This window comes from Balaenoptera physalus, assembly GCF_965194825.1.
Source record: "Balaenoptera physalus genome assembly, chromosome: 17".
In the NCBI taxonomy this organism is placed as follows: domain Eukaryota; kingdom Metazoa; phylum Chordata; class Mammalia; order Artiodactyla; family Balaenopteridae; genus Balaenoptera; species Balaenoptera physalus.
In genome coordinates this window covers 52560787-52584796 of record NC_138895.1, presented here as the reverse complement: position 1 = coordinate 52584796, position 24010 = coordinate 52560787, and the positions used below count along the sequence as shown (strand labels likewise).

The 24010-nt window shown below is 40.0% G+C and overlaps 1 protein-coding gene and 1 long non-coding RNA gene across 23 annotated transcripts in view; one reads left to right on the top strand and one right to left on the bottom strand.

Annotated features, from left to right (window-relative positions):
• RIMS2 (regulating synaptic membrane exocytosis 2) overlaps window positions 1-18337 on the bottom strand; it is a 596173-nt gene extending 577836 nt beyond the window's left edge. For all 22 annotated transcript variants that reach the window (XM_082434237.1, XM_082434243.1, XM_082434242.1 and 19 more), the window contains exon 1: window positions 18161-18337. In XM_082434237.1, coding sequence (XP_082290363.1) covers window positions 18161-18336 — 176 coding nt within the window. In that variant the 5' untranslated portion in view covers window position 18337. The remainder of the gene's footprint in view (window positions 1-18160) is intronic.
• A 757-nt stretch (window positions 18338-19094) lies between these two features.
• LOC309647221 overlaps window positions 19095-24010 on the top strand; it is a 46781-nt gene continuing 41865 nt past the window's right edge. The window contains exon 1 of the long non-coding RNA XR_014255859.1: window positions 19095-19478. This is a non-coding gene — a long non-coding RNA (uncharacterized lncRNA). The remainder of the gene's footprint in view (window positions 19479-24010) is intronic.

The following is a 24010-nucleotide window of genomic DNA, read 5'->3' as shown; positions in this document are numbered from 1 at the left end:
GTAAGATCAAATTCTCTATCTGTGAAATTGTGAAGAAGGAAAAAGAAATTTGCACTAGTTTTGCTGTCGCACCTCAAACTTCAAAAGTTATGGCCACTTGAATGATAAGTCAAGATGGAAAAAGCATGAAATTTGTACAATATTTTGAGAGAGCACATTCACATAACCTTTATTACAGTATATTGTTATAATTGTTCTATGTTATTTTTAGTTATTGTTGTTAATCTCTTACTGTGCCTAATTTATAAATTAAACTTTATCATTGGTACTTACACACAGGAAAAAACCGCACATATGGGATTCAGTACTATCCACAGTTTCAAGCATCCCCTGGGGGCTGTGGAACATATCCCCAGCTGATTAAGGGGGACTACTGTAATAAGAGTTGTAGCATAAATTATACACATAGTCATTTTAACAATTTCCAAATCACTTGTTAAGTTTTAGAAGTGTTGATTTAATCTCTTTAAAGGGGCCATGATTTGATATTTAGAACCATACCAAGCTTTTCCCAACATCTTTCTCATTAAAATGACAGTCATTAGTCCCTGGTACCCAGCAGCACTTTGCTGCAGCTGTAAGGCAACTGGGCATGCTGCCTGCATGTCATTGTCACATAGCATATGGATGCTAGTGTTTCCCACAAGGTATGAAACCCCTGTGCCTCAGGACATTCCCCCAAAAAATGGCACCACAGAAACTACCTGCACTGCAGCCTGTTCCATTACCTCCAACAACAGGAAATGCTGAAGTATTAGGCAGGCACTAAAGCTCCAGCTCCAGTCACTACGTGCCTTCCAAGGACCACATTAATCCACACCAGCAACGTTACTAGGACATGTCATTCACCCCTACAGATTGCACTGGACAACATCATTAGGTAACATTCTCCAATAAAAGTTACCAATCTGCATGAAAGTGATTCAATGTTTTAATAACTAGTATCTCTGTACTGGTACACATCAGTTGAACACCAGTCCTTCATACAAGGCCCTGTACAACTGACCTCTGCCAACTAGCTTCTACCACTCCATCCCTTCCTCCCATCTTTCAGGCACCTAGCAATACAGGAATATTTTAAATGGCTGGTGACAGTTATAACATCAATGGCCACTGTGATTATGACAATTAACATGTTATAGCAATTTATAGCTCACAGGCACTTTCATTTACAGTGTCACCTTAACCCTATGAGAAAGATACTACAGACCCTAATTCCTTATCCATGATTCCAAAATCCAAAAGCTCTGAAAACAGAACTTTTTTTGTGAGTCTGTGCCAAAATTCTTGATCTGAATGAATTAGCATGAGGCTTTATATAGTCTTTATTTAACCTACTTGTAAATATTCATGTTTCACTAGAGAAATATAAATGTGTTCGCTTAGGGGCTGCTGTCCTGACCCGCTAAGAGTTACACATTTCCATGGTATATGCACCTTTACATTTCTAAACTCCAAAATACCTACATTCTAAAACACAGCTGGCAAAACAAGTTTCAGTTAAGGAATTTTGGACCTGTGTTTTCGATCTCCATTTACAGAGTTTAGGGAGTTGAAGTGACTTCTTCAAGATAACATAGCTTGTAAATGATGGAGCCAGGACTCTAATCCAGATACCCAAATCTTGTTTTTTATTCCTTATCCAAGACTGACCATAAGTGAAAAAACCTTTTTCTGCATAAAAAGACACATTTCATATTTCATGTAATATCATGTAAGCATAAGTTAATATAAAAATTTTAAATGCAAAAATTTAAAATAAAGTCTGTATCTAACCTTCAAAAACTATATTTCCTGCTGCTTAAATATGTTTCACCCTCCCTATTTTACACAAATGAGTAAGGTCACTGTCAGATTTGAGGTCACTGACCCAGAAGTTAAGAGCACCATCAATTTTTATGTTGATACTATTTTTCACTAAAATTCCTAAAAACTACAAAGCAAATTAAACAATTTTTAAAGGCAGAATTATAAATAATTATTCTAGGGATTGACAAACTTTCTAATACCAATCCTGTCAATCCTGTGGTAGTTATATTTTTCAACAAATATTTCTGATTCTGCTTCTATCCATGGTAGGATTACACTTTTCTACCCTGAGTTAGGCAGGATCATGTAACTTGCTATGTATGGCCAATGAAATGTGAGCAGAAGTTATATACATATTTCTGAGAGGAAACTTTAAGAGACAACTTGCAATTCACCAGTCTCTCTCTTCATCTGCTCTCAGTGTTGACAATGGAGTGAAGACCCCAATTGAGCCAGAAAAAACATATAGCACGAAAAAGAAATAAATCTATATTGTTTTAAGCTACTGATATTTGAGGATAGCATAGCCTACCATAAATTTATACATGTATTGCCTCTCAGCTCCTAATCCATCCTTCTTTGTCCTACTTGGTGATACTGGATCTGGACTCTATGACCATTTCTCCTTTACCAGTTGGCACAATGTTAAGTTTTGTCAGTAGAGGGAGCCAGAGCAAAAGGAAGAAGGGGCTTTTCTTTTTGGTTCTGGGAGTTCCGTAGTGTTTCCTGCGATGCTTGGCTGCCAGGAGCTTACAGGATACCCAGTGGCACTCACTCTCCTAGCACTTTTCAACAGCACCCCAACAGGCATCGTTCCAGAAATTTCAGCAGCATCCCAGCAGGCAGTATCCCAACAAGTTTCACGGACACCCGTGGGTGGCTCCCCAGTGAGGGACTTTCCTGAGCACTCCAGGCATCTTCTCAGCAGCCAACATCCCCACAGATGATTTCCTGCCTGCTTGCCCCAGCTGGTGGCAGCTCAATGGGACACTGCCACGACCTCCAAAAAGGGCTGAATTTCAGCCTTAGTCATGGGGGAAGGGACCTCTTCCAAGTTTGTTCCTTCCTTGAGTACTCAGCCTCAGCCCTAAAGGAGGTGGCTGTTCTCTGCTACAAGTTAATAAACCTTTATATTAAAATTTCCCTGTTCAAATTACTATTGTAGTTTCTGTCTCCTTATAGTACTCTGTTATCCAGTCTACTCCAACATATAAAACTATATGCTGGACTTCCCTGGTGGCACAGTGGTTAAGAATCTGCCTGCCAATGCAGGGGATACAGGTTCAATCCCTGGTCCAGGAAGATCCTACAGGCTGTGGAGCAACTAAGCCCATGCACCACAACTACTGAGCCTGCACTCTACAGCCCATGAGTCGCAACTACAGAGCCCGTGCGCCACAACTACTGAAGCCCATACACTCTAGGGCCCACGTGCCGCAACCTCTGAGCATGTGTGCTGCAACTACTGAAGCCCACGTGCGTAGAGCCCGTGCTCTACAACAAGAGAAGCCACCACAATGAGAAGCCGGCACACCGCAACAAAGAGTAGCCCCTGCTCGCCGCAACTAGAGAAAGCCCGCACGCAGCAACGAACGCCGAACACAGCCAAAAAAAAAAAAAAAAGAATGGTAATTACTAACATATATAAAAAAAAAACGATATGCTGAAACATGAATTTGTGTTAGTAGTTTTGAAGGACAACCTTGGTTATTTTCTTTTTCTAGATATTTCATAGTTACTTTTAATATTTTATGTACTAAAGTGAAAACAATAGATTACATTTTAACTACTGACATAAAATTTAAGTCATACTACATACTATATCTTTTCATTAAATCAGACTTCTTGGCTAAAAATTTTAAGAAAGAAAAATAATATATGAAAGCACATTTATTATGGGGTAAGAAATGGCTCTTCAACCAAACATGCCAAGAAAAACTACATTCTCGTCAAAGATTAAATCCCAATCTTTATTTACTCATACTATAATATAAAGTTTATACTGAGTCTTTTAAAATGGCCATCAGATAATGAAAATGTTGCATTTGGAAAGGTTTCAATAACCCTTCACTATGTTAGTCATATGGCAAATTTATTTATTCCTCAATCTATAAAAATAAATCCAATTATTAACGGAAAAGACTACTCAGGAAGAGTACTTAAGTGTTCTTTATGTGCAGAGCTAAGAACAACTCTCACTGCTTGCCCCCAACCCCCCAACCCCACTTCCCATTTGACCAGTATTTTAATTCAAGAGGAAACTTAAATAAATGAAAAGTGAAGAGCAGATTGGCAGTAATTTGAGGGCAATAAAGTATAATAAACCTATGGAAAAGTACATTGTAAAATATTATTTCAGAGATACCATTCTAGAATTTGTGTCTCTGAATACAAAATACATTTTTAAAAATAAGAGTAGCTCAATGTCTCCTTTATAAAAACATATATCCAAACTTATATCTAGTGGCACTTACTATAGAAATGTAAGGAGAATAATGGTTGCCCAAAGATGTTCATGTTCTAATCCCAGGAACATGAATATATGTATCCTTACATGGTAAAAGAGATTTTAGAGATGTGATTAAGATGGGAAGATTATTCTGCAATATCTGGGTGTGCCCAATCTAATCATATGAATCCTTAAAAGAGAAAAATCTTTCCCAGCTGTGGACAGAGAGAGGTGCAGTGACAGAAGAACGGTCAAAGAGATGGCATCTTGAGAAGAACTGAATGCCCCATTGATGGTTCTGAGACGTAGGAGGCTATGTGCAAGACTGGAGAGAGGTCTCTAGGAGGTCAAAACAGCATTCAGCTGATAGCCAAGAAGGAAATGGGGATCTCAGTCCTGTAACTTCAAGGAACTGAATTCTTTCGACAACCCAAATGAGCAAGGAAACATCCCCCTGCTAGCTTCCAGAAAGAAACACAGCCAGTTCTTTTGATTTTGTCCAGTAAGACCCATGTCAGACTTCTGACTTAACAGAACTGTATGATAATACATTTGTATTGTTTTAAGCCACTAAGTTTGTTAGTAGTAGAAAACTAATTAATACAAGGGATACTACTTATAACCTTGGAAGATCTAGGTCATACTTTATTAAAGGAAGTAGCAATGTCTTTTCAACAGGTATTAAAATATTGGGGATTCATAAAAGTATTTATTGAAGATAAACTGGATTGATATTCTCCATAGTTATCAATGCTTTCCTCTTTCAGCTAATTTATTTATTTAACAAACACATGATGTTTATTATGTGCTAGGAACTCTTCTAAGAGCTTTATAAATGTAAACTTAATCCTCATAACAGCTTATGAAGTAGGTATTATTATCCCCATTTTACAGATAAAGACACTGAGGTGCACAACTACCAAGTAACAGAGCTGGGATTCAAACCCAAGCTTGTCAGACTCCAGAGTCCAAGTGCTTCAGCACTAGGCTCTTAACTATTTTCCATAAGACTAAACAGCAATGTGATGGAAAGAGACTGGGTTTTGGAGTTAGAAAGATCTAGGTACAGATCTGTGTTCTGATAAGCTTTGTAACCTGGATCCTAGTACATAGTAGACACTGAAGAAATATTAATTCCCTCCTTCAATTCCTGCTACAAGTCTAGAGATATATTCAAATTCAAAGAAAACCCTACATGGAAGAGGCTTAAGATAAAAAGTGAACACTAGTCTCATACTCTTGAATTTCCACTTCTCTTTCCTCAATTTTACACACTCCTCTTCAGATCTCAGCTAAGACAACCAATGGTACCACAACAACACCTCTCTAGGAGTACTCTAAGCTCTCACTATCATATCAACAAAAATATACTGGAATTTTACCATTAAGAACATAATTACAAAGTAAGGGGGAAATTTTTTAAGAAATTAAACATGAGGTAAAAAAGAAAAAAAAAATGAGGTATAGGTAGGGTAAAGCCTCTTTAAGGAAATCTTAGCCATAGATTACCTCAAATGAAACAGCTATTACACACACCTTCTGGTTCATTTCTTTGGCTCAACTTTGTTACCACGTTACCTTATTCTTGTGAACATATTTGAAGAGTGGTCACTGACCATACGCTAATATTCTTTATATTGTTTATCATCTAGAAATCAACTTCATCACCTCATATTCTAGACATTGAACCTGGTCTTAACAAAGATGCTTTGTCCTCAAAGCTTCCTATCCCTGCAATACCACCATTATTATTGTCCAGAGAATTTTTTTTGTTGGTGGAATTCTCTAAAATGTTAACTACTATTTCAAATAGAAAAATACTTGACACTATAGCAAAAAAACAGTGTCTACTGGTGCACCAGCAAAAGGTGGCTTAATCTCTCACATCCTTGAATAAATGTTTATTAAATGAAAAGTTTTTTAAATGAAAAAAATAATACTTATTAAATGTATTTTGTTCTCAACTGTTTTCATCTGCTGCCCACTACTTGTTAGTTTAATACCATGCACCATAACCAATAGCTCTCATGTCCAAGAGAAGTAACAATAAACCTCTTACAAATGCGACCACTAAATCCTAAAGATAATCATTTCTTGAGGTATTAGCAGCTATCCACTCTGTCAGTCAGGCAGTGCCAGATTTAATCATTCATTCAAAAAAAAATTTATATCCACTTACAATGGACCACCCACGGGGAACACTGTCCTTTTTCTCCAATCTATCAGAAAAGAGGAAGAAGTCACCAACTATAACATAATAAGGTGTGGTTATTAAGAGTACAAATTCTGGAATATGACTGCTTGGACTTAAATCCTCGCTCCCTACTGAAAACTCTGAGCATATAACTGGAGTCTTCTTTTTTTTTTTAATCTGTAAAACTGGGAAAAATAATAACTATCTCATAAGATTGTTGTAGCGGCTGAATCAGATAATACGTATATAATAGAGCATAGCAACAGCACAGTAAGCATTCAATAAATGTTGGCTATTGAGTATTAATGTAGTATTAATGTATATAATAGAAGTATATAACAAGAGTTTGTAAGAGCACAAACGAGAGTCATCTAACCCAGTTTCCAAAAGGTTGGAAACCTGAGATGAATCTCAGTTAAGACCTAGGAGGACTCAGCCAGAGAAAAGTGCCTAGGGCTTTCTAGTCATAGAGAACAGTATATGCTAAACTACAACAGAAGATGGAAAAAAAAAAAAATAGGGAACTCACTTCAAATATTTTGATACAATCAAAACAGGCAGTGCTCATGAAAGACTGCCAGGATATAAAGGTTGATAAAACATCACAAAGGGACTTCTATGATATACCTAGAAGTTTGGACTATATTGTAAATGCAATGGGGAGGTACTGAAGAATATTAAGAACATTAAATTTGTATGTTAGAGTGTTGTACTATTATAGAGGTTGGATTACAGGAAGTGAGCCTGAAGTAAAGATCCGTGTTTAGAAATGAATAATTAAGGAAAATATAGTAAAGGCATGAAACAATGCAGTGACAATGAAGATGGAGAGAAAGAGACAGATTTCAAAGATATTTGGGAGATAATAATGACAGGATTTGGTAACTGATTATATTTGAGGACTGAGGAAGAGGGAGGAAATTAGAATGACTCCCATGACCTCCAGGTTTTATTAACAAATGTTTATTGACTCACAACTACGTGCCTGGTACTACCCTGGGCATAAAAAGATGATTAAAACTTGGTCCATGACATCAAAGAAACCTGTTATACTAAGAAGAACATAGAGATTAGTAACTGATATTGAAAATCTGAAACATTATAAAATAATTATTTACAAAATGCTATGGAAATTGAAAGGAGAGACACCCAACTGGTGGAAATACATCAGAGAGATGTATATCTTCACAGCAATGGAGCTAGGCACAAAACAGCATATCAGGTAAAGTAAGAGGATGTGCATAATCAAAGAGTTAAAGAACATGACACAGAGAGGGATTCGTAAAAAGATTACTATGATTACATAGAAGGAAGTGGGTTGTGAATACCTAAAGTCATGGTCCATTCACATTCATAATCCCAATAAATTTTTACTGAACTCCGGTGTATCAGTCTGGGTCTTGGCAGGAAACAGATGGCATATTCAAACAGAGTAACTAAAGAGAGTTTAATAAAGGGACTGTTTTACAAAGGTGTGGGCAGGGTTTAAGGAAACCAACAAGGGAAAGTGCAGTATGGGGCTAGCAACAGTGGGAAGCAATTTCCAGAACCAGAAGAAAAATAGCTATACTAAGAGGGCCACCAGACTGGTATGGAGGAAACCTGGGAACAAATAACCTGACCTCATTCTGCTTCCATCCAATCTGCCAACGTCTCACATCAACAGAACCCACCTGGAGGTCAGAGAACAAGGGAGCCTGCTGGTGCAATCCACAGAGGTCAGCCTCCTATAGTACAAAGCAAAGTGGGGAAAAAAATAATGGAGTAGATCTGGAGTGGTGAATGGAAAAATACGTAAAATGCAGTGGTAAAGTTCAACATTCAACTATATCTCCCTCTGGTCTTATAAAATTCACCTGCCAGTTTTGTAAATCTTCCTAACCTTAAGAGCTTGGAGATGGAGTTTAACCATTAGCCTTCAACCTGCAAAACTTTTAACATGAAGCTTCAATTTGTTCTAAAATGGATCCTTAGCGTTGTGAATTTTTCTTTCTCGTCATTAAGTCTATATGCTATGTTAGCTTCCAGATCAAGTATCTCTGTTAAGATACAGTATAAGTACTTTCCCGAAACTTCAACAACAAATCCTCAGTTGGGATACAGCCCAACTGTCACCAAGCAGGTGGAAAAGACACTTCCTGATAAATTCTGTATTCAAGAATCAATGACTGAGTTAAGATATAGGTTAGGTTAGACCAAACAATCGTTGAAGAGAGATCAGCCTGTGATGGTAAAATTCAGTACCATGGAAGTACTTCTGGATTCGACCAGTGCAGATGTGAACTTTAAAGCTTTTCCAAAGTTAAAGAAGTAACAGGCAGTAATCATAAGAGAATTTGTATTAGATTAGGTGATATTAGCCACAGTAAAAGATATGCCTCCAAAATCACAATGACTTAACACAGAATTATATCTCTTATTCATGTAAAATCTAATGCAGGGTTGGGGGGCAGCGGGGGAGGATAATCACCAGCCGGAGCTCTATTTCATGAACCCACCTAGATACAAGAGGAGCTGGAAAAGGTAGTCCAGGGCTAGACAGCTACTGCATAGCAACAACTCTATGAAAGAGGAATATAAATCGTGATGAACACCTAGCTACCTCCACCACAAAATTCATTTTTGACAAAAAAAAATTTTGTGCCAATAAAAGCATTAATTAATTATTTCAGCTTTCGGTCAAAAGGAATTATGTGTGATGTGATATGTGATTAAACAGATTTTTCATGTATGTGCCTGAGAAGCAAACCATTACAACAACTGTAATAGACACCTCATACGCCAACAAAACAAGATGGATGTCAGCATCATCTCCATCTGTCAACTGAACAATACCAAAGCATCAAATACCAATAAACACCACTGTGGTTATTCTGCTGTCTAGCTATATTATTCAGTGTATCCTTTTTTCCCAGTTTTAGCATCCCAGAAGCCTAGTTGCGGGATGTTGTATGGAAAATATAAATTAGAGCTTTTTGATGTGTATATATAATACATGTTCATAATATATAAACTATATAAAAGTTGTTCATTCTTAGCTTAATTTATACTATGTAGTTGCCCACCAGTTTTTTGATAACAATTATAGAGCAAGAGTAGGTGAAACAATATTATATCACTCCTGGGTCTAAACCTGTTCTCAACTTTTCCCTTTCTATAGTCCTAGCTCTAATCCTATTTCTAGAACTTCCCATCACAAAATCCAACAAAATTTATAAATTCTGCAATAATTCAGTAAGCTCATATAAAGAGGAAAAGAATCTTCATCAACTGCAACATGTCATTTCCACAGCTAATCTCCTCTCTATATTTTCCTAAAATACACTCGCATTTCCAAAATTTCCTCAGAAGGAAATTAGGAAGGTATATAGGAAGATATACAAAAAAAGGAAGTTTGTCCTAATTAAATCTAACATATACAACAAAGACTGCATAATAGTTTTAAACACCCAAAGAATGAAACAAAACCAGTTGGTGAGAAATTCACTGAGACTAAATTGTCAATGGGAGCAAGGAAAGTTCAATAAAAGGAAGACAGACCTGGAAAAGATTACATGGCGTTAATATATCCAGCAGGAAAAAGTATTATAAGCAAAGGTATTTATTAGGGTTCCTTCCTATTAGGAATGGATTCAAATAGTCCTGACCTTGTTCTCCCCTTTTTCTTTGCCTTCTTTCCTTTTTCCCTTTTTATTACTGCTCTATTATTTCCCATCCTACCCCCACTACATCCCAAGTTGTAGTCACTTCTAGTACTCATATTCATGTTATAAACTCTTTAGAATAACTAAAACAATAAAAGAAGCCACTTCTCCACCAACCTCTCAAGAGAACACTGGTCCTGAAACTAGATGGGTTCAGAGAGCTGACCATCAGTGACATAAGCAGACAAAGACAAATAGATATTATGTATACAGCAGTCAGTTGAGCAAGTCAGGCATCGTAAGAGCTTACTTCACCCTTTACACACAGCTGTCAAGTCGTGGCCATTTGGCTCCTAAATTTTTCAAAATCTGTCCTGCCTCTCCACCTCCACCATGACTGCCTTATTTCATATCTTCATCATTTATCACCCAGATTACTGTAAGAGTCTCCCAACTACTACCCTTGTCTCTAGCATTACATATTCTCATCAACCCATTATACTTGTAAAAGTGGTAGGGGGAGGTAGTTTGACAACAAAAGTCTGATTATATTGCTCCAGTGCTTAAAATCCTTCCTGGACTCCCTACTGCCTTCAGGATTAAATCCAAATCCAAAGAATAGCATGTAAAATCTTTTCAACTCTGAACCTTGCCATCTCTCCAGTCTCTTCTACTAACTCACCTCCATTTAAACCCTGTGCTCCAGACCTTCTGAACCACTTCAAGTGAGTTTCTCCACCATTCCCTGCCTCTCTTTTACAAATGAAAGGTAAAGTTTTGGGGGAGAGAGATGTGGGAGTTTTGGTATTTTTGTTCGCAACATCTTCCTCTGCCCAGCCAACATCTACTCATCCTTTGAGACTCAGCCTAGATGCTATCTCCCCAAGACTGGAGCAGGCACTCCTCTTGTATGAATATAGCCACGATATACTGTGCTCAGTGGTCTCCTAGCACTTATTATGCAATAGTTTAGTTGTGGTTTATCATGGTTCTTACAGTGAGTTCCTCAAGGATTAGCTGATAATGGTTAAAAGTGTTTTTAACACCCAGAGATGTCTGCATTTCCTTACATGACTAGAGAATACAAAAGTATTGATATCTCTAGTCTCTACTGTCTTTAATAACTAGCAGTGAAATTTCTAGAGATTTTAAAAGAATAAACTGTCTGACACCCTCCAACAATACCAAAGAGACAACAAACTACTCACTGGATTATCTAACATTTTTTTTGCTATGGTTATAATGTGCTAAAAACAACTTTACAGTGTTTTTTCATGGCACTTTACATCTTTATGTGTTCATATGATTATGCTTGGCCTTGGATTGTCCGCTCCTGGAGGAAATGAATTATTTCTAACCAACACATTCTGTGTGTTCCTTACCATTCAGCTCTGTTAAACATACTGAAATTTGCAAATGCTTTAAAAGTAAAGTAATCATTTTTAAAGTAAAATATTCCTTAATTTGCAATATTCCTTAAATGGAAAATGATATATCACAATATTCTTCTGGTTTCTAGTCAAAACAGATATGCTCTTAGTCCAAAAGAAAGATAAGCTGCAATCATACAAAAATACTGGAAGTTTGCTTCCAGTAAAATAAGCAAAACTGGACGTATGTTTAAAACTTACATTTCATTTCAAAAACAAGGGCACTACTACCTAAGCAAACCTTTTTCTTTTAGATTATTGAATTTTACCTTGAAAGCAAGCACTATCTAAATGAACATTTATTTTCTAAATGAACATTTAATTTCTAAGTGAGCATTTAATTCCCAATGTTTCATTCATTCACCCAACTAATATTTTTGAGTGCTACAATGTGTAAGGCATTGTGTTAGATTAGAAGCTGAGGCTGAAATGATAAACGAGACAGACATGGTGCCTGTTCTCTGGGAGTTTATAATCCAGCAGGGTACACAGATTATAAACAAAGATTCCAATGTAAATTTTGATAAGAATAATTGGGGAAATATTAAAGATGTGATGAAGAATAAAAGAAAGAGCTTTCCTGCCCATGCTTTCTAAGCATGGGCAGGAAAGCGCTCTCTAAGGAGACAAATTTGAAGCTAAGGCCAGAAGGATGAGAAAGAGGCAGGCATACAAAATTGTGTGTATTTAAGGGGCAAAGGAAAGGAGATGAGCATTCTAAACTCTAAAAACCATCCTTCAGAATTAGATTAACCTGATAAGGCTGAGTCCTCATATATAATATGAATAAGACAAATAAGTAAATATACATTTTTGATTTACTAACAGAGTGAAAAATTGATCCAGGCAAATCTAAGAACAATCACAATGTAATTTCCACAAATTAGTTCCCTCACATTCACCTAGGACAATCAGTATCTTGCCAGTAACCAATAACATGGTGTCAGTATTATTTTCACTGCTACACCTTAGTTATCAGACTCCTTATTAATGGTTTTTGCTGAGGAAACTGCTTCCAATTCATCACCTTCCCTCTCCTCATTCTTAGCCTTCTAGACAAATAATGAAGTCACCTAAAAGTCCTCCAGGCATATTTTGACTTCCCAGTAGACAAGGAAAAGAATCTCTCAAAAAAAGGGGGAGGGGGGACAAATTTCACCCAGGAATGCTATAATATTAAGGTTTAGAGACTCTTGTCTATAATCAGTTAATAACAACTATTTATTTCACACCTATTTGTGCCAGGACACTTAAATAGTCTATATTGATTACAACAATCCTTCAAGGTAGATGTTATTACTCAGATAATACAGATTAACACGGGCTCAGAGAGTTTAATAATGTAAGTAAGAACTTACAGTTATTAATTAGTAAAATAAAGTTTCAAGTCGAAATCCATCTGGCCCAGCACACTTGTCTCCACTACCTCTCTCTTCATCACACTGTACAATCAATTTTTTATCAATATATATTGTCAACAAGATATTATTTAATTGTCCTAGTTACTTTAAAATATAGAATATATGTAAAGAATTTATTAGGTACTCTCTCATAAAATGCCAATCAATTTTTTAGAATGCATTTTGAATCCTTAAAAGCTATAGAGTTTCAAGTTTTGGCAATGACCATGGTTATTTACATGTACAATAACGACTTTTATTTACGTGTTCATGATTGTTACATCATTTATCTGACATGCCACACTCTTAAAATTTCATTTAGCTATAAGAAAAAATATGGTAGTATTTTAAATATTAGAATGAGGAAGACCATTCTAAGCATATCACAAAACCCGAAAGCCATAAAACAAAAAGTAATAAATTTAAATACATTTTTAAAAACGCTGACTAGTAAAAAAAGGTATAAACAAGGTCATAAAACAGGTGACAAATAAAGAGATTCAACAAATCACTAAAAGTGACAAACAGAAAAAGAAATACAAAAGGCTCTAAACAAATGTAAATGGCTCGCAACCTCCCTGATAGTAAGAAAACTGCAATGAAATCTAGAATGGCATATTTTTCACCAAAATATTGGCAAAGACTATCACATACTGAGTTAACAAGGATGTGTGAAAATCTCCCTAGTATATGTCACTTATGCATACTTCCTTTATGAAATTTAATATTTATTATTTTTTTAATATTTATTAAAATTTAAATTTTTTATTTTATATAAGTTATAAAAAATATAAAAGTTATATTTTATGACCTTTTGACCAAACAATCCCATTTCTAGGAATTTATTCCAGAGACATATTCACACATGTGGGAAATGACATATATACAAAGATATTTATCACAGCATTATTTCTAATGGCAAAATAATTAGAAATAACTTAAATACCCAAGAATATGACACTAGTTAAAGAAGTTACAGAACATTCATAAAATGGGATATTACACAGTCATTAAAATGAATAAGGCACATATATTCACAGGTATGGAACTGATCTCCTAAAAAGTAAACTGCAGGACACATTTGTGTTTCTTTATGTTTACAAATATAAACCCATACGTCTGTGCACACACATACCTACATATACAGACACACAATATTTGATATACACACATATCTACACTCATGCATAGAATATTTCTGAAAGAGTATACAATATGCTGGCAACAGCAGTTGCCTCTGGCTAGGGGAAATAGGTAGCTAAGAAATTTTGTACATTATGTATGTGTTACCTATTAAATAAAGGAGTTTATAAATTGACTTTGGAAAGTACTTTTAAAATTGAATTATTAAAAAAAATTAGAACTTCTTACCTATGTTTTAAATATAAGCTAAATTATTACCTTGATCTATCATGGAAATTTTTACTTATCATCTTCTTTTATTGGGGGAGCAAATTATCCCTTTGACATTAACAGAAAGTCTAAACTGAGAATGAAAAGATAATTTACACATCAAGAAACACATAATTTCTAATTTGTTGCAAAAACATCTGAAAGACTATGATATGCAGACAGTAAAAACTCAGTAAGTATTTACTGAATGAATACTTTTCTTTTTCAGTAGGTTTGCTTTCCTCATACATTTTTTTCACAATATCACACCAAAAACAACAACAAAAACTCACTGGAAAATATAAACTTGTAATAAATTATGTACTTTTGTCCCAAAAATTTCATTTTCCCAACAAGTTTGGTAAACTACTTGTTAATGAACATTACTACAATTTAAATCAACATCGCTTACTAGGTACCTACCACGTGCAGGTGTTAAGGATGCTGCAAAACACAAACTCCAAAGAAGGGTACGTTTTTATTCTTGCCCTCAAGAAGTTTAGTCTTGAAAGACAAGGTTTAAAAACTTTAATCAATAAAAGGACATTACAGATTTTACTGATAGATTGCATTATCCAAACTAAAACTGTTAAAGGAATTTACATAAGGATAAAAAAAGTAATTATTGATCTACTGAGGGATCTACTGAGATATAAAAATGCTTCCAAAGGCCTAATATCTCACTCACACTTAAAATGGTATTATGTATGTGATGGTGACCAAAGACTTCCAGAGTATGTGGATATTCAGCTAGACTTTGAAGAAATTGCTAATGATTAAATAAATATAGTTTTTAATTATTCAGGCTCCTTAGAAGAGAGATTACTGTAGTGGTCTCAATCAGGTTTGATCGCTCACCTCTCTCACTAAAAATATCTCAGGCACGAACTTCTTAAAATATGTACATTTATTTATAAATTATATGCATCTTCACACAGTCAATCTATATATTAAGTATTAGTAAAGCTTAATTTCTTTCTTTTTCAAGTAGAAATGTAAATATGTTTTAATTATTTTCTTCCTGTAATCCAATACATCATCTTATGATGCCCTTGGGTATGCACACTCCACTTTGTATGAATACTTAACATGAATATTGAAACTCACAGATCATGCAAAAATATTTTCATGCAACAGTTTCAATTTTTCACACAGCAAACTTATTTTTTAACCTAGTTGTTAAAAGGCAGCAGACATGAATTTGAATTTCAGTTTATTTCTCTCTGCCCACGACCTTCTCAGAATAAATGTTAACATGCAATTAAATGGACATCACTAAAGAGAAACAAAGTGTGGTCATGACCAGATAAATGGCCCCAGAACTTAATGGGAAATAGTAATCATTGAAGAATATTAGTATTATTTTTTTCTTATAAATAGCATTTGTAACTTAATACCCAACATTGAAAATATATTACTTAGTAAATTGTCAAATTCTTCAAAACAATTTGTCTTCCATTATTATCATTCTATTATAAAGTCTATTCTTTTCCTCATTTTCTTTGCCAACTCTTATTTTATTACAAAAGCCAAAAATATTTTTAAAGAACATTAAAAATTAAAGCTTCAAATATATTATGCTTTAACCTCCAAATAGCTTCTTGTTAAAATGAATACAAAAATAATTCTGAAACCATGTAGATCATTTTGAGGTATGACTCCTTCCAAGTCTCAGTTAGGTAAAAATGCAAATAGATATTTTAAATAAATGTGAACAGATTTTTCATCAATGTAATTTCATATACTGTATAACTATATGTGTAGAGAATGCTTGTTTCTACCTAAACTATGCAAATATGAATGCACAAACTTTATATGATTTGCACAGTATGTAGGTTTACATAGAAATGTAATATATTCACATGTACCTACCTGGAAAACCCTTTCATACTATATAACATATAGTTCATTTTGAGTAATTCTTAATTCAGTACTCAAAACTTCATTTAAATTTCTATATATTAGAACAATAAATAGATTTGGAACTGTAGTGAACTAGCCAGTAAGTACCATGATTTATCATACCATAAAAAAATAAAAACACATTCTACATCTAAATATGTGAGTCAAAGAAATAAAACCACATTTAATTTGAGCATCATTTTGAAAATACTTATTTTGTAGCAATTATAGTGAAAAATACAGATTCCTATATCTAAATATCAAATCTAAGTCATCAAAAAGCCTGGCATTGTTAGTATATATAGTAAAGTTGAGCAAAATTAGAAGTATGCTCAAAAAACTTTTAAAAATAATGTTTTATTCTTTATTAGTTGAAATAAGCTACTCAAATCTCTTAACCTGTTTCATTTCCCGAGCCTACTAATAAATCACACTCCCAAACAAGTATTCAAACCCAGAAATCAGTTTCGAAGAAGCGATTCTTCTTTATTTCAGTTAATATGTTAGGAGCACATTTGCTCTCTTAGTGCTTCAATATTTTTGAGAACTAGTATTTTTCTTGGACATGTAAATATATTTGATACATTTGTTATTATATTATTTAAAGGAGTATTTTTCATTAAAATATGCAAATATGTATGCATAGACAGAGAATTGTTTCTTTGTAAGTGCTAAAGAATACTGAATGCAACAACCTGTTTTCAAAAGTTAATGATCAGAGGTCAGTATGTTAGTTCCCTCCTAGAGGAACTCTTACACTTTCAACTATGTGTTTCTGTGGAGAATATGGGAGAAGTATATTTGATAACACAGAAAATAACTGTCGCACCTTTGGCATATAAACTGTACAAATTAATCTCTTAATGAATAATGCATTTCAAACAAAAATGAAAGAGTTGAGTTGGAAAAACATCAGAAGGGTTACACATCTTCTGCGCACTCTCACGTAGTAACTGAGAAATCAAATAACCGTAAAACATTTAAAAGCAAACCTGCAGAAACAAATCTCTTTGCTAGACTAACAAGAAAAGGAGTCTCAAAGCTACAGCTATCTGTCCGGACAGTTCCCTGGTGCTGAAGTTACACAGCCTAGCGCTGAACTGTGCGTGTGCCTGGGTGCTGCTTTCACCGTCCCACCCTCGGCAAGATCCCGGCTGCCTAGCCTATCAGCACGAATAGTAGAACTTCACAAGGTAGGAAGCAACCCAAAGCGCAGTAATGGGAGGAACTGGAGTCTCTTCAGAGTCTCTTCAGGATTAAACAGATTTACTAGTTGCAAACAGGAAGAGCAGCAGAGTGCAGGGTGTTAGAACCCGCCGAGGGGGAGGGGGTGGAAGATGGCGGCGGTCGCACACCCACCCGAAACGCAACAGAGCTTAGGCCCCTCGCCCGCACAGCCTCCCTCCTGCCCGCGACGACAGTGGGCAGCTCTGCTCTCCGAGCCGCCCTGCGGAGGCGGCGACGAGGCGCCCCCGGCGGCGCCCTCATCCCCGGCCGGCGCGCCTTTGCCCGGGTCCCGGCCGGGGAGCACCTGTGCACGGCCATATTGGATTCCTTGCCCCAGTCACTGCCTCCGCGCGGGGGCGGCGGGAAGGGAGAAGGGATGCGCGGAGCCTGGGTTCAGCCCCAGCCCCGCCCGGAGCCACGGAGCCGAACTGGCCCGCGGGGAAAGCCAGAGGGACGCCCGGGAAAATTACAACGCCCAAAGGCTCGCGACCCTCACCTCAGCCGGCCTCGGCGCCCTCCCTCCCCGACACACACCCCCGCGCTCTGACAACCAGAAAGCAGCGCCGGCGGCCGCCGCCGGCCGCAACCCTCGTGGCCCGGGCGCCGCCGGCGGGAGGGAGGGCGGCGATCCGGGGCGCGCAGGCGGCCGCAGGGCAGCGACCGAGGGGGCGGAGGGCAGGGAGGGAGGCGGGAAGATGGAGCCAGGTCCTTACTTGAGCACCGACTGCTCCTTCTCCTCTTCTTTCTTCTGCCGATCCATGACGGCCAGGATGATTTTCCTCTCCTCCTCCGTGAGGTGGCTGAGGTCGGGCATCTCGGGCTGCAGAGGCGGCTGAGAGGCCGCCGGGGTGGGAGCCGGGCGGCCCCGCGGCCCGACAGGAGCCGACATATTTGGTGGAGTGTAACCACCCTAGGGAAGCAGGGAGTCAACTCCACTGGCGGCGGCGGCGGCGGCACCCGCGCGGGCGGCTGGGGCAGCCTCCGGCGCTGGGACAAATACATACAAATCAATGGCCTTTAATCCCAGGCGACAGCCCCCCTCCTCCAAGATAGAAAGAGCGGGGGGAGGGGAGGGCGAGCGCGGGGGAAGGGAGAGCTAATGAGTGCGCTCCGAGAAATGTTTCTTCTTCCCGGGGGCGAAGGGCTGGCAAGTGAGCGGTTGGAGGGAGAGAGGAGCGGGAGGCCGGGCCGGGACGCGGAGTGAGCGGAGCGGCGGGGGAGGGTGGTGGAGTAAGGTGGCGGGGACGACTAAGGGTGGGGTGACTGGAGGGAGCGGGCAGGAGGGCGGCGCGCCGGCCGGGGCGCGAGTGTGTCCGGCCGCGGCGGGGGCGGGGGGGTACGCGCACCGCTCGGAGGAGAAGGAGGAGGCTGCGACCCAGCCCGCCGGGGGAGTCCGGGGAACTCGCTCCGAGCGCCCAGAGGCAGCGTCCCGCGAGCCGGAGGGGCGCAGAGGGGGGAGGGAGGAAGCAGGGGCTAATTTCCCAGAGAAGCAGCTGAGCCGTCCGGCCGGCTGACGCGTCACAGGGCTCCCGGCGCCGCGGAGGGAGGACCCCCCTCTAGCCACGACGCGAGGAGAGGGCCGCGGGGCAGGGGACGGCCGCCAGAGACCCCTCCGGGCTAGAGCGGGGAAGCGAAAGCGGAGAAGGGATGACAAGGGCTAGCGGCGGAGAGTCCCGGGGCCGGGGCTACGCGGCTGCCAACGCCCGCATCCAAGCGAGCTCCGACGCGCAGCAGGGTCGGGCGCCGGTCCTTCCTCATCACGCGCCCGCCCAGGGTCCCTCAGCCGCCGCCGCCGCCGCCGCCCCTTGGGTCCGTAGAGTGGGTGCGGTGGGCCCGCTCCCTACGCCGCTGCTGCCGCCGCCGCCGCTCGGTGCCGCCGCCGCGCCTCCTCCGCCCCTCCGCCTCCCGGGCTCCTCCCGCGGGGCCGCGTCACCTCCCGGCCGCTGAGGCCCGGGCACCGCGGACGCCCAGCGGGCGGCGGCCACCCCTCCCGAACGCGATCTGTGGACTGGGGGCGGGCGGGGGGATGTGGTGAGGCTAAGAGTGCGAGCCGGGCGGAGGCGGGGAGCGGGAGTTTCAAGGGCGGGGGCGTGGCGAATGTGAGCGTGCGAGGCTGCGTCTGGAGAGAGGAAAGAGCGAGAGCCGAGGTGGATGGGGGCGCCCTGTGGGTCAGCCGGAGAGGCAGAAGACTAGGAGGACTAGGAGTGTGGGCACAGGCGGCGGGGCGTGTCGCGTCCGGAGATCGGGTGTGATCCGGGAGTGAGGGCTCCCAGGGTTTTGGAACGGGAGGGCGGGGGGCGGGCATGGTGTCTGGCTGCCGGTGAAAGAGTGTGAGCGCGTGGAGGGACTCTCGAGATGTCATGGGAGGGGTCCTGGAAGGAGGGGGAGTGTAAGCGTGGCGTGGGGTCCCCATGGCAAAGAATGCTCGGAGAGCTACTGAGCCGAGGGCATAGAAGAGCCTGGAGAAGCGGGGAGGTGAGATTGGGGAAGATAGCGTTTGTCTGGGACAGGTGTGAGGATGAGGACGAGACAAGAGGCTGCGAGTGGGAGCGCGAAAGGACTAAGGATCAACCGGAGGGCGAGGATGAGCCTCTGCTGGGCCAAGGGCTTCGGTTCTGTTTGGTCCTTTTTGGAGGGCCTAGTCTAGAGAGAACTGGCAGGGAAGCCAGGGGATGGGGTTAGTGTCAGGGTCTGGTTTTCCGAGCACAGGGACGGGTAAGATGAAAGAGGTTCAGAGTGGACAGAAAACCCGCTCCTGGAGGATGGCCGTGGCTGCCGCTGCCTTCTGTTATTGGTGGGGCTGGGCCCAGCCCACAACCTTCTGGGTGCGGGCGGGACAGGGAGCTGGTGGAGAGGGGTGGGGTTGAGGCCTGGGGACGCGTTGCCAGGGATCAGCCCTTCTGCCTGCTCTCGGCAAGCACGGTGGATGACAGAGTTGGGGGTGTGTGCGCGTGCGCGGGTGTGTGTCTACGTATATGTACACACCCCTAACCCACGTTCCACGCTAGCTCTGTTTAGTACCAGGCCAGATTATGCTCTGATGAGTACTGTAAGCCCTTTGGGGTTTGTATTATATGTATCTTCTTGGTGTGTAGCAAACTCTCTCCTCCCCCTGTCCCCCAGGTACCACCTGACTAGCTCCCAACCTAAGAGAGCTGGGGATAGACACAGCAGCCCTAGAAGTCTCTTGTGATTTCTAAGCATTAATGTCTTATGTTTCTTTTCTCCCACCCCTTGTAATTGGGAAGAGGGAAAAGTTTACTTAAGTGCTTTTATTTATTTATTTATTTATTTATTTATTTATTTATTTATTTATTTATATTACCTACTTCAAATCAAACTCTCACACTCTAATTCCGTTTTCATCTCTTTGGAGCTAGTTTGATGAGATCATATGAATCCCAATTTATGTAATTTTGTTGTAGAGTTAGAGAATTTTTATATATCCCTAATCCAACCTCATTATCCTATGGGAAATAGAACACCAAGATCAGCCAGCTAGTAAATGGCAGCACTGCAACTAGAACCTAGATACTTTTACTCCTGTTTTGAAACCATAGTGGTTTTAAACGCTGGCTGCACATTAAAATTACCTGGGTCATTTTTTTCAAATACCACCTGAATGTAACCCTAGAGCAAATGAATCAGGCTCTGGGGTTAGGACCCTGGTCATGGGTATATTTTGAAAATTCCCCAAGTGACTAATATATAGTAAAGGTTGGGAATTACACTATGTGCATTACAATAAAAGATAATGGAGGAGGAACTGGGAAGTGGAAAACAAAGAGATCACATCTAGAGAGACTGATTTTTTGATTTTTTTTTTTACCTAAGATTTAAATGTTGAGTTTTTAAATAACATCCACACTTTCCTTTCCACTCATATGCAATGACAGGTACCAGTAAATACATATATCTGTGACCTTTGCCTTGGAAACCCTCACTGCCACTAAAATACACTAAAAGCTCCTTTAAAAGAAAGGAGAACAGAAGTAAAAACAAGAAGGATGGGTGGAACACTCTACCTTACTCAACTGTTTCTGAGCCAGGTTTGAAGTAACACCACCTCCACTCCCCAGCCAGCTATCAACCCAAGCAGAAACAGACTACCCTGAGGCTAAAATAGCATACTGATTTTGAGTACATAAAATGTGAACCTAAAAGAGGTTGTCCAAATTGGACAATTTTGGCTTCCTTTACAGTAGAGTCACACCCTGGGCCAGGGACTGTTTTCTACCAGACACAAAGCACGCTGGGTGCCTGCAGCTGTCTCTCAGAACCCCCGCTGCCTCTTACCTGCCTGGAGACAGTGCCAGCATATAAAACTCAGTGTGCATGAGCTGGTATCACTGGGACACCTGACTTCTTACAGGATTGAATAAAGCAGAAGTGTTTCCTTTTTACATTTCTTTACTACAAACAACTACATGTGTTTTTCCTATTAAAGGGAATCCTTAGCAGTGGAAGCATCTTAAAATCACCTTCCACCCTGACTCGTACACCTTTTCAAAATAAAAATTTGTCACAGTATTTATATAACATATAGATAGAATCCCATAGAATTTCAAATGGGCTACTTTTCAAAGTAGTAGGCCCAATTTAAAGTAAGATTGCTCTGCTGAGAACTAAAATACCTTCCAAAGGTCTCTATCTTTTGATTTTACTACAATATGGATCTTAGAAGTGCTTTGTTTTCTCTGTTCCAGTTTAGTATTTTACTAAAATGTTTTATCACATCTCATTATATCTTGTATGGCATTATGTTTTACTTGGGCATGTCCCTCAAATATATGAACACATTTGAAGTTGAGTTGAAAGTGCAATGTTCTTATTTACCTTTAGAAGTAACTAGCCATCTTCATCTTCATCCTTCATTGAGTTCTCAAGGTCTTTTTGACAGGCCACAAACTAACTCCAAAATGCAAGTCCTTTCTTCAGTTCCTATAGAAGCATAAGTTTGTGAAGACTGTAAGCCTGTGGACTTTCATTTTTACATGTGAGTAAGGGCTAATTACTTGTAATCTACTAAATAATTTATAGGAGGCATATCTAAACTAAAATCATAAACTGAAATAATCACTAGAATTTACTGAGGACTCAGTACTCTGCTAAGAGATCTGGCTGCCTCACAATGCTTGGAATCATCTCAGTTTCTCCTAATAGATCTCCCTGCTTCTATCCTTGTGGCTTTACAGTCTTTTCTCAACACAGCATAAAGAGAAAGCCTCCTAAGACATTAGTCAGACCATGTCACTACACTGATCAAAATCCTGTGGTGGCTCCCCACTTGACTGGGTCAGAACTAAACTCCTTAAATGGCCTGCAAGTCCCACGGAACCTCTCTGACCTCATCTACTACTCCCGTGCAGGCTTTCCTCTAGCTGTTCCTTCTGCCCAAAACACTATTCACCAAGATATCCACTTGGCTGACTCCTCTTCTCCTGCATATTTCTGCTTAGTTATCCATCCTATTTAATACTCTAGCCTGCCCCACCTGCTCCCCGGTCACTCCAGTCTCCTTTACCTTACCCTACTTTTTCTTTTTTCCATAACACTTGCCACTCTCCAACTTTACTTTTACTCTAAGTTGAATAATATCCCAGCTTATTACGTTTATCATTAACCTTTAACTTCCCCCACTAGAATATAAGCACAGGGACAGAGTAGGATTTTTACTCATGTATCCCAAGCACCTAGAACAATACACGGCATATAGTAAGTATTCCAACAAATACTTGTTGAATGAATTTCTGGGGAGAGAATTTGCCATGACTGGTTTAAGTTGGGTGGGCGAAAAGGAAAAAGCAGCCTCGAAAGAGGGAAACACAGGTGCAGAGAAGTAAGATCTAAACTCTTTGTCAAGGTAAAAATAGAGGTTCCTTTAGGATTCAGCTACTGCCTACCTCTGTAGCCTTATCTCCAACCCAGCCTACGAACACGCACCCCTCTTCAGCCGTGACAACTGACTTGCACTTTACTGAATATGCAGTTTCTCGTCTTTGGGACTTTCTATTCCCTCAACTTGGACCACCCTTTCTACTCCCTCTCCCATAACCTCCCTCTCTGTCAGTTAACTTCTTTGTCTTCTCCACCATGTGCTCATGCCTCCCTTTTTTCCTCCTTCCTCCTGTTTGCCCCAGGATCTCTTAGCACTGCACATACCCTGCTCACAGATAGCACTTGTCACACACTGTTGGTGCCATTTATTTCCCTGTCTGCCTCCTCAACTAGACCATGAATTCTTTAAGGGCAAGGAATATGACTTTCACTCCAGTTTCCCTAGGGCCTATCAAACTGTCTCATATATTACAAAGACTCGATAAATATATGCACAATTACATGAGCAGTCACAAAACAATGAGAAAAATCACTGTTACTGGAGTATGAAGACAGGGAAGCAGGGAGTTGCAGCAAGAGATAAAGCTAGGAAAATAGGCTGTGGCAAGATTATGCTACAACCTTATATGCTCTGCTGAAGAATTTGAACTTGTCCTATAGGCATTAGGCAGGCAGTGGAGGTTTCTTTAGCCAGAGAACTGACATGATCAGCTTTGATTTTCAGG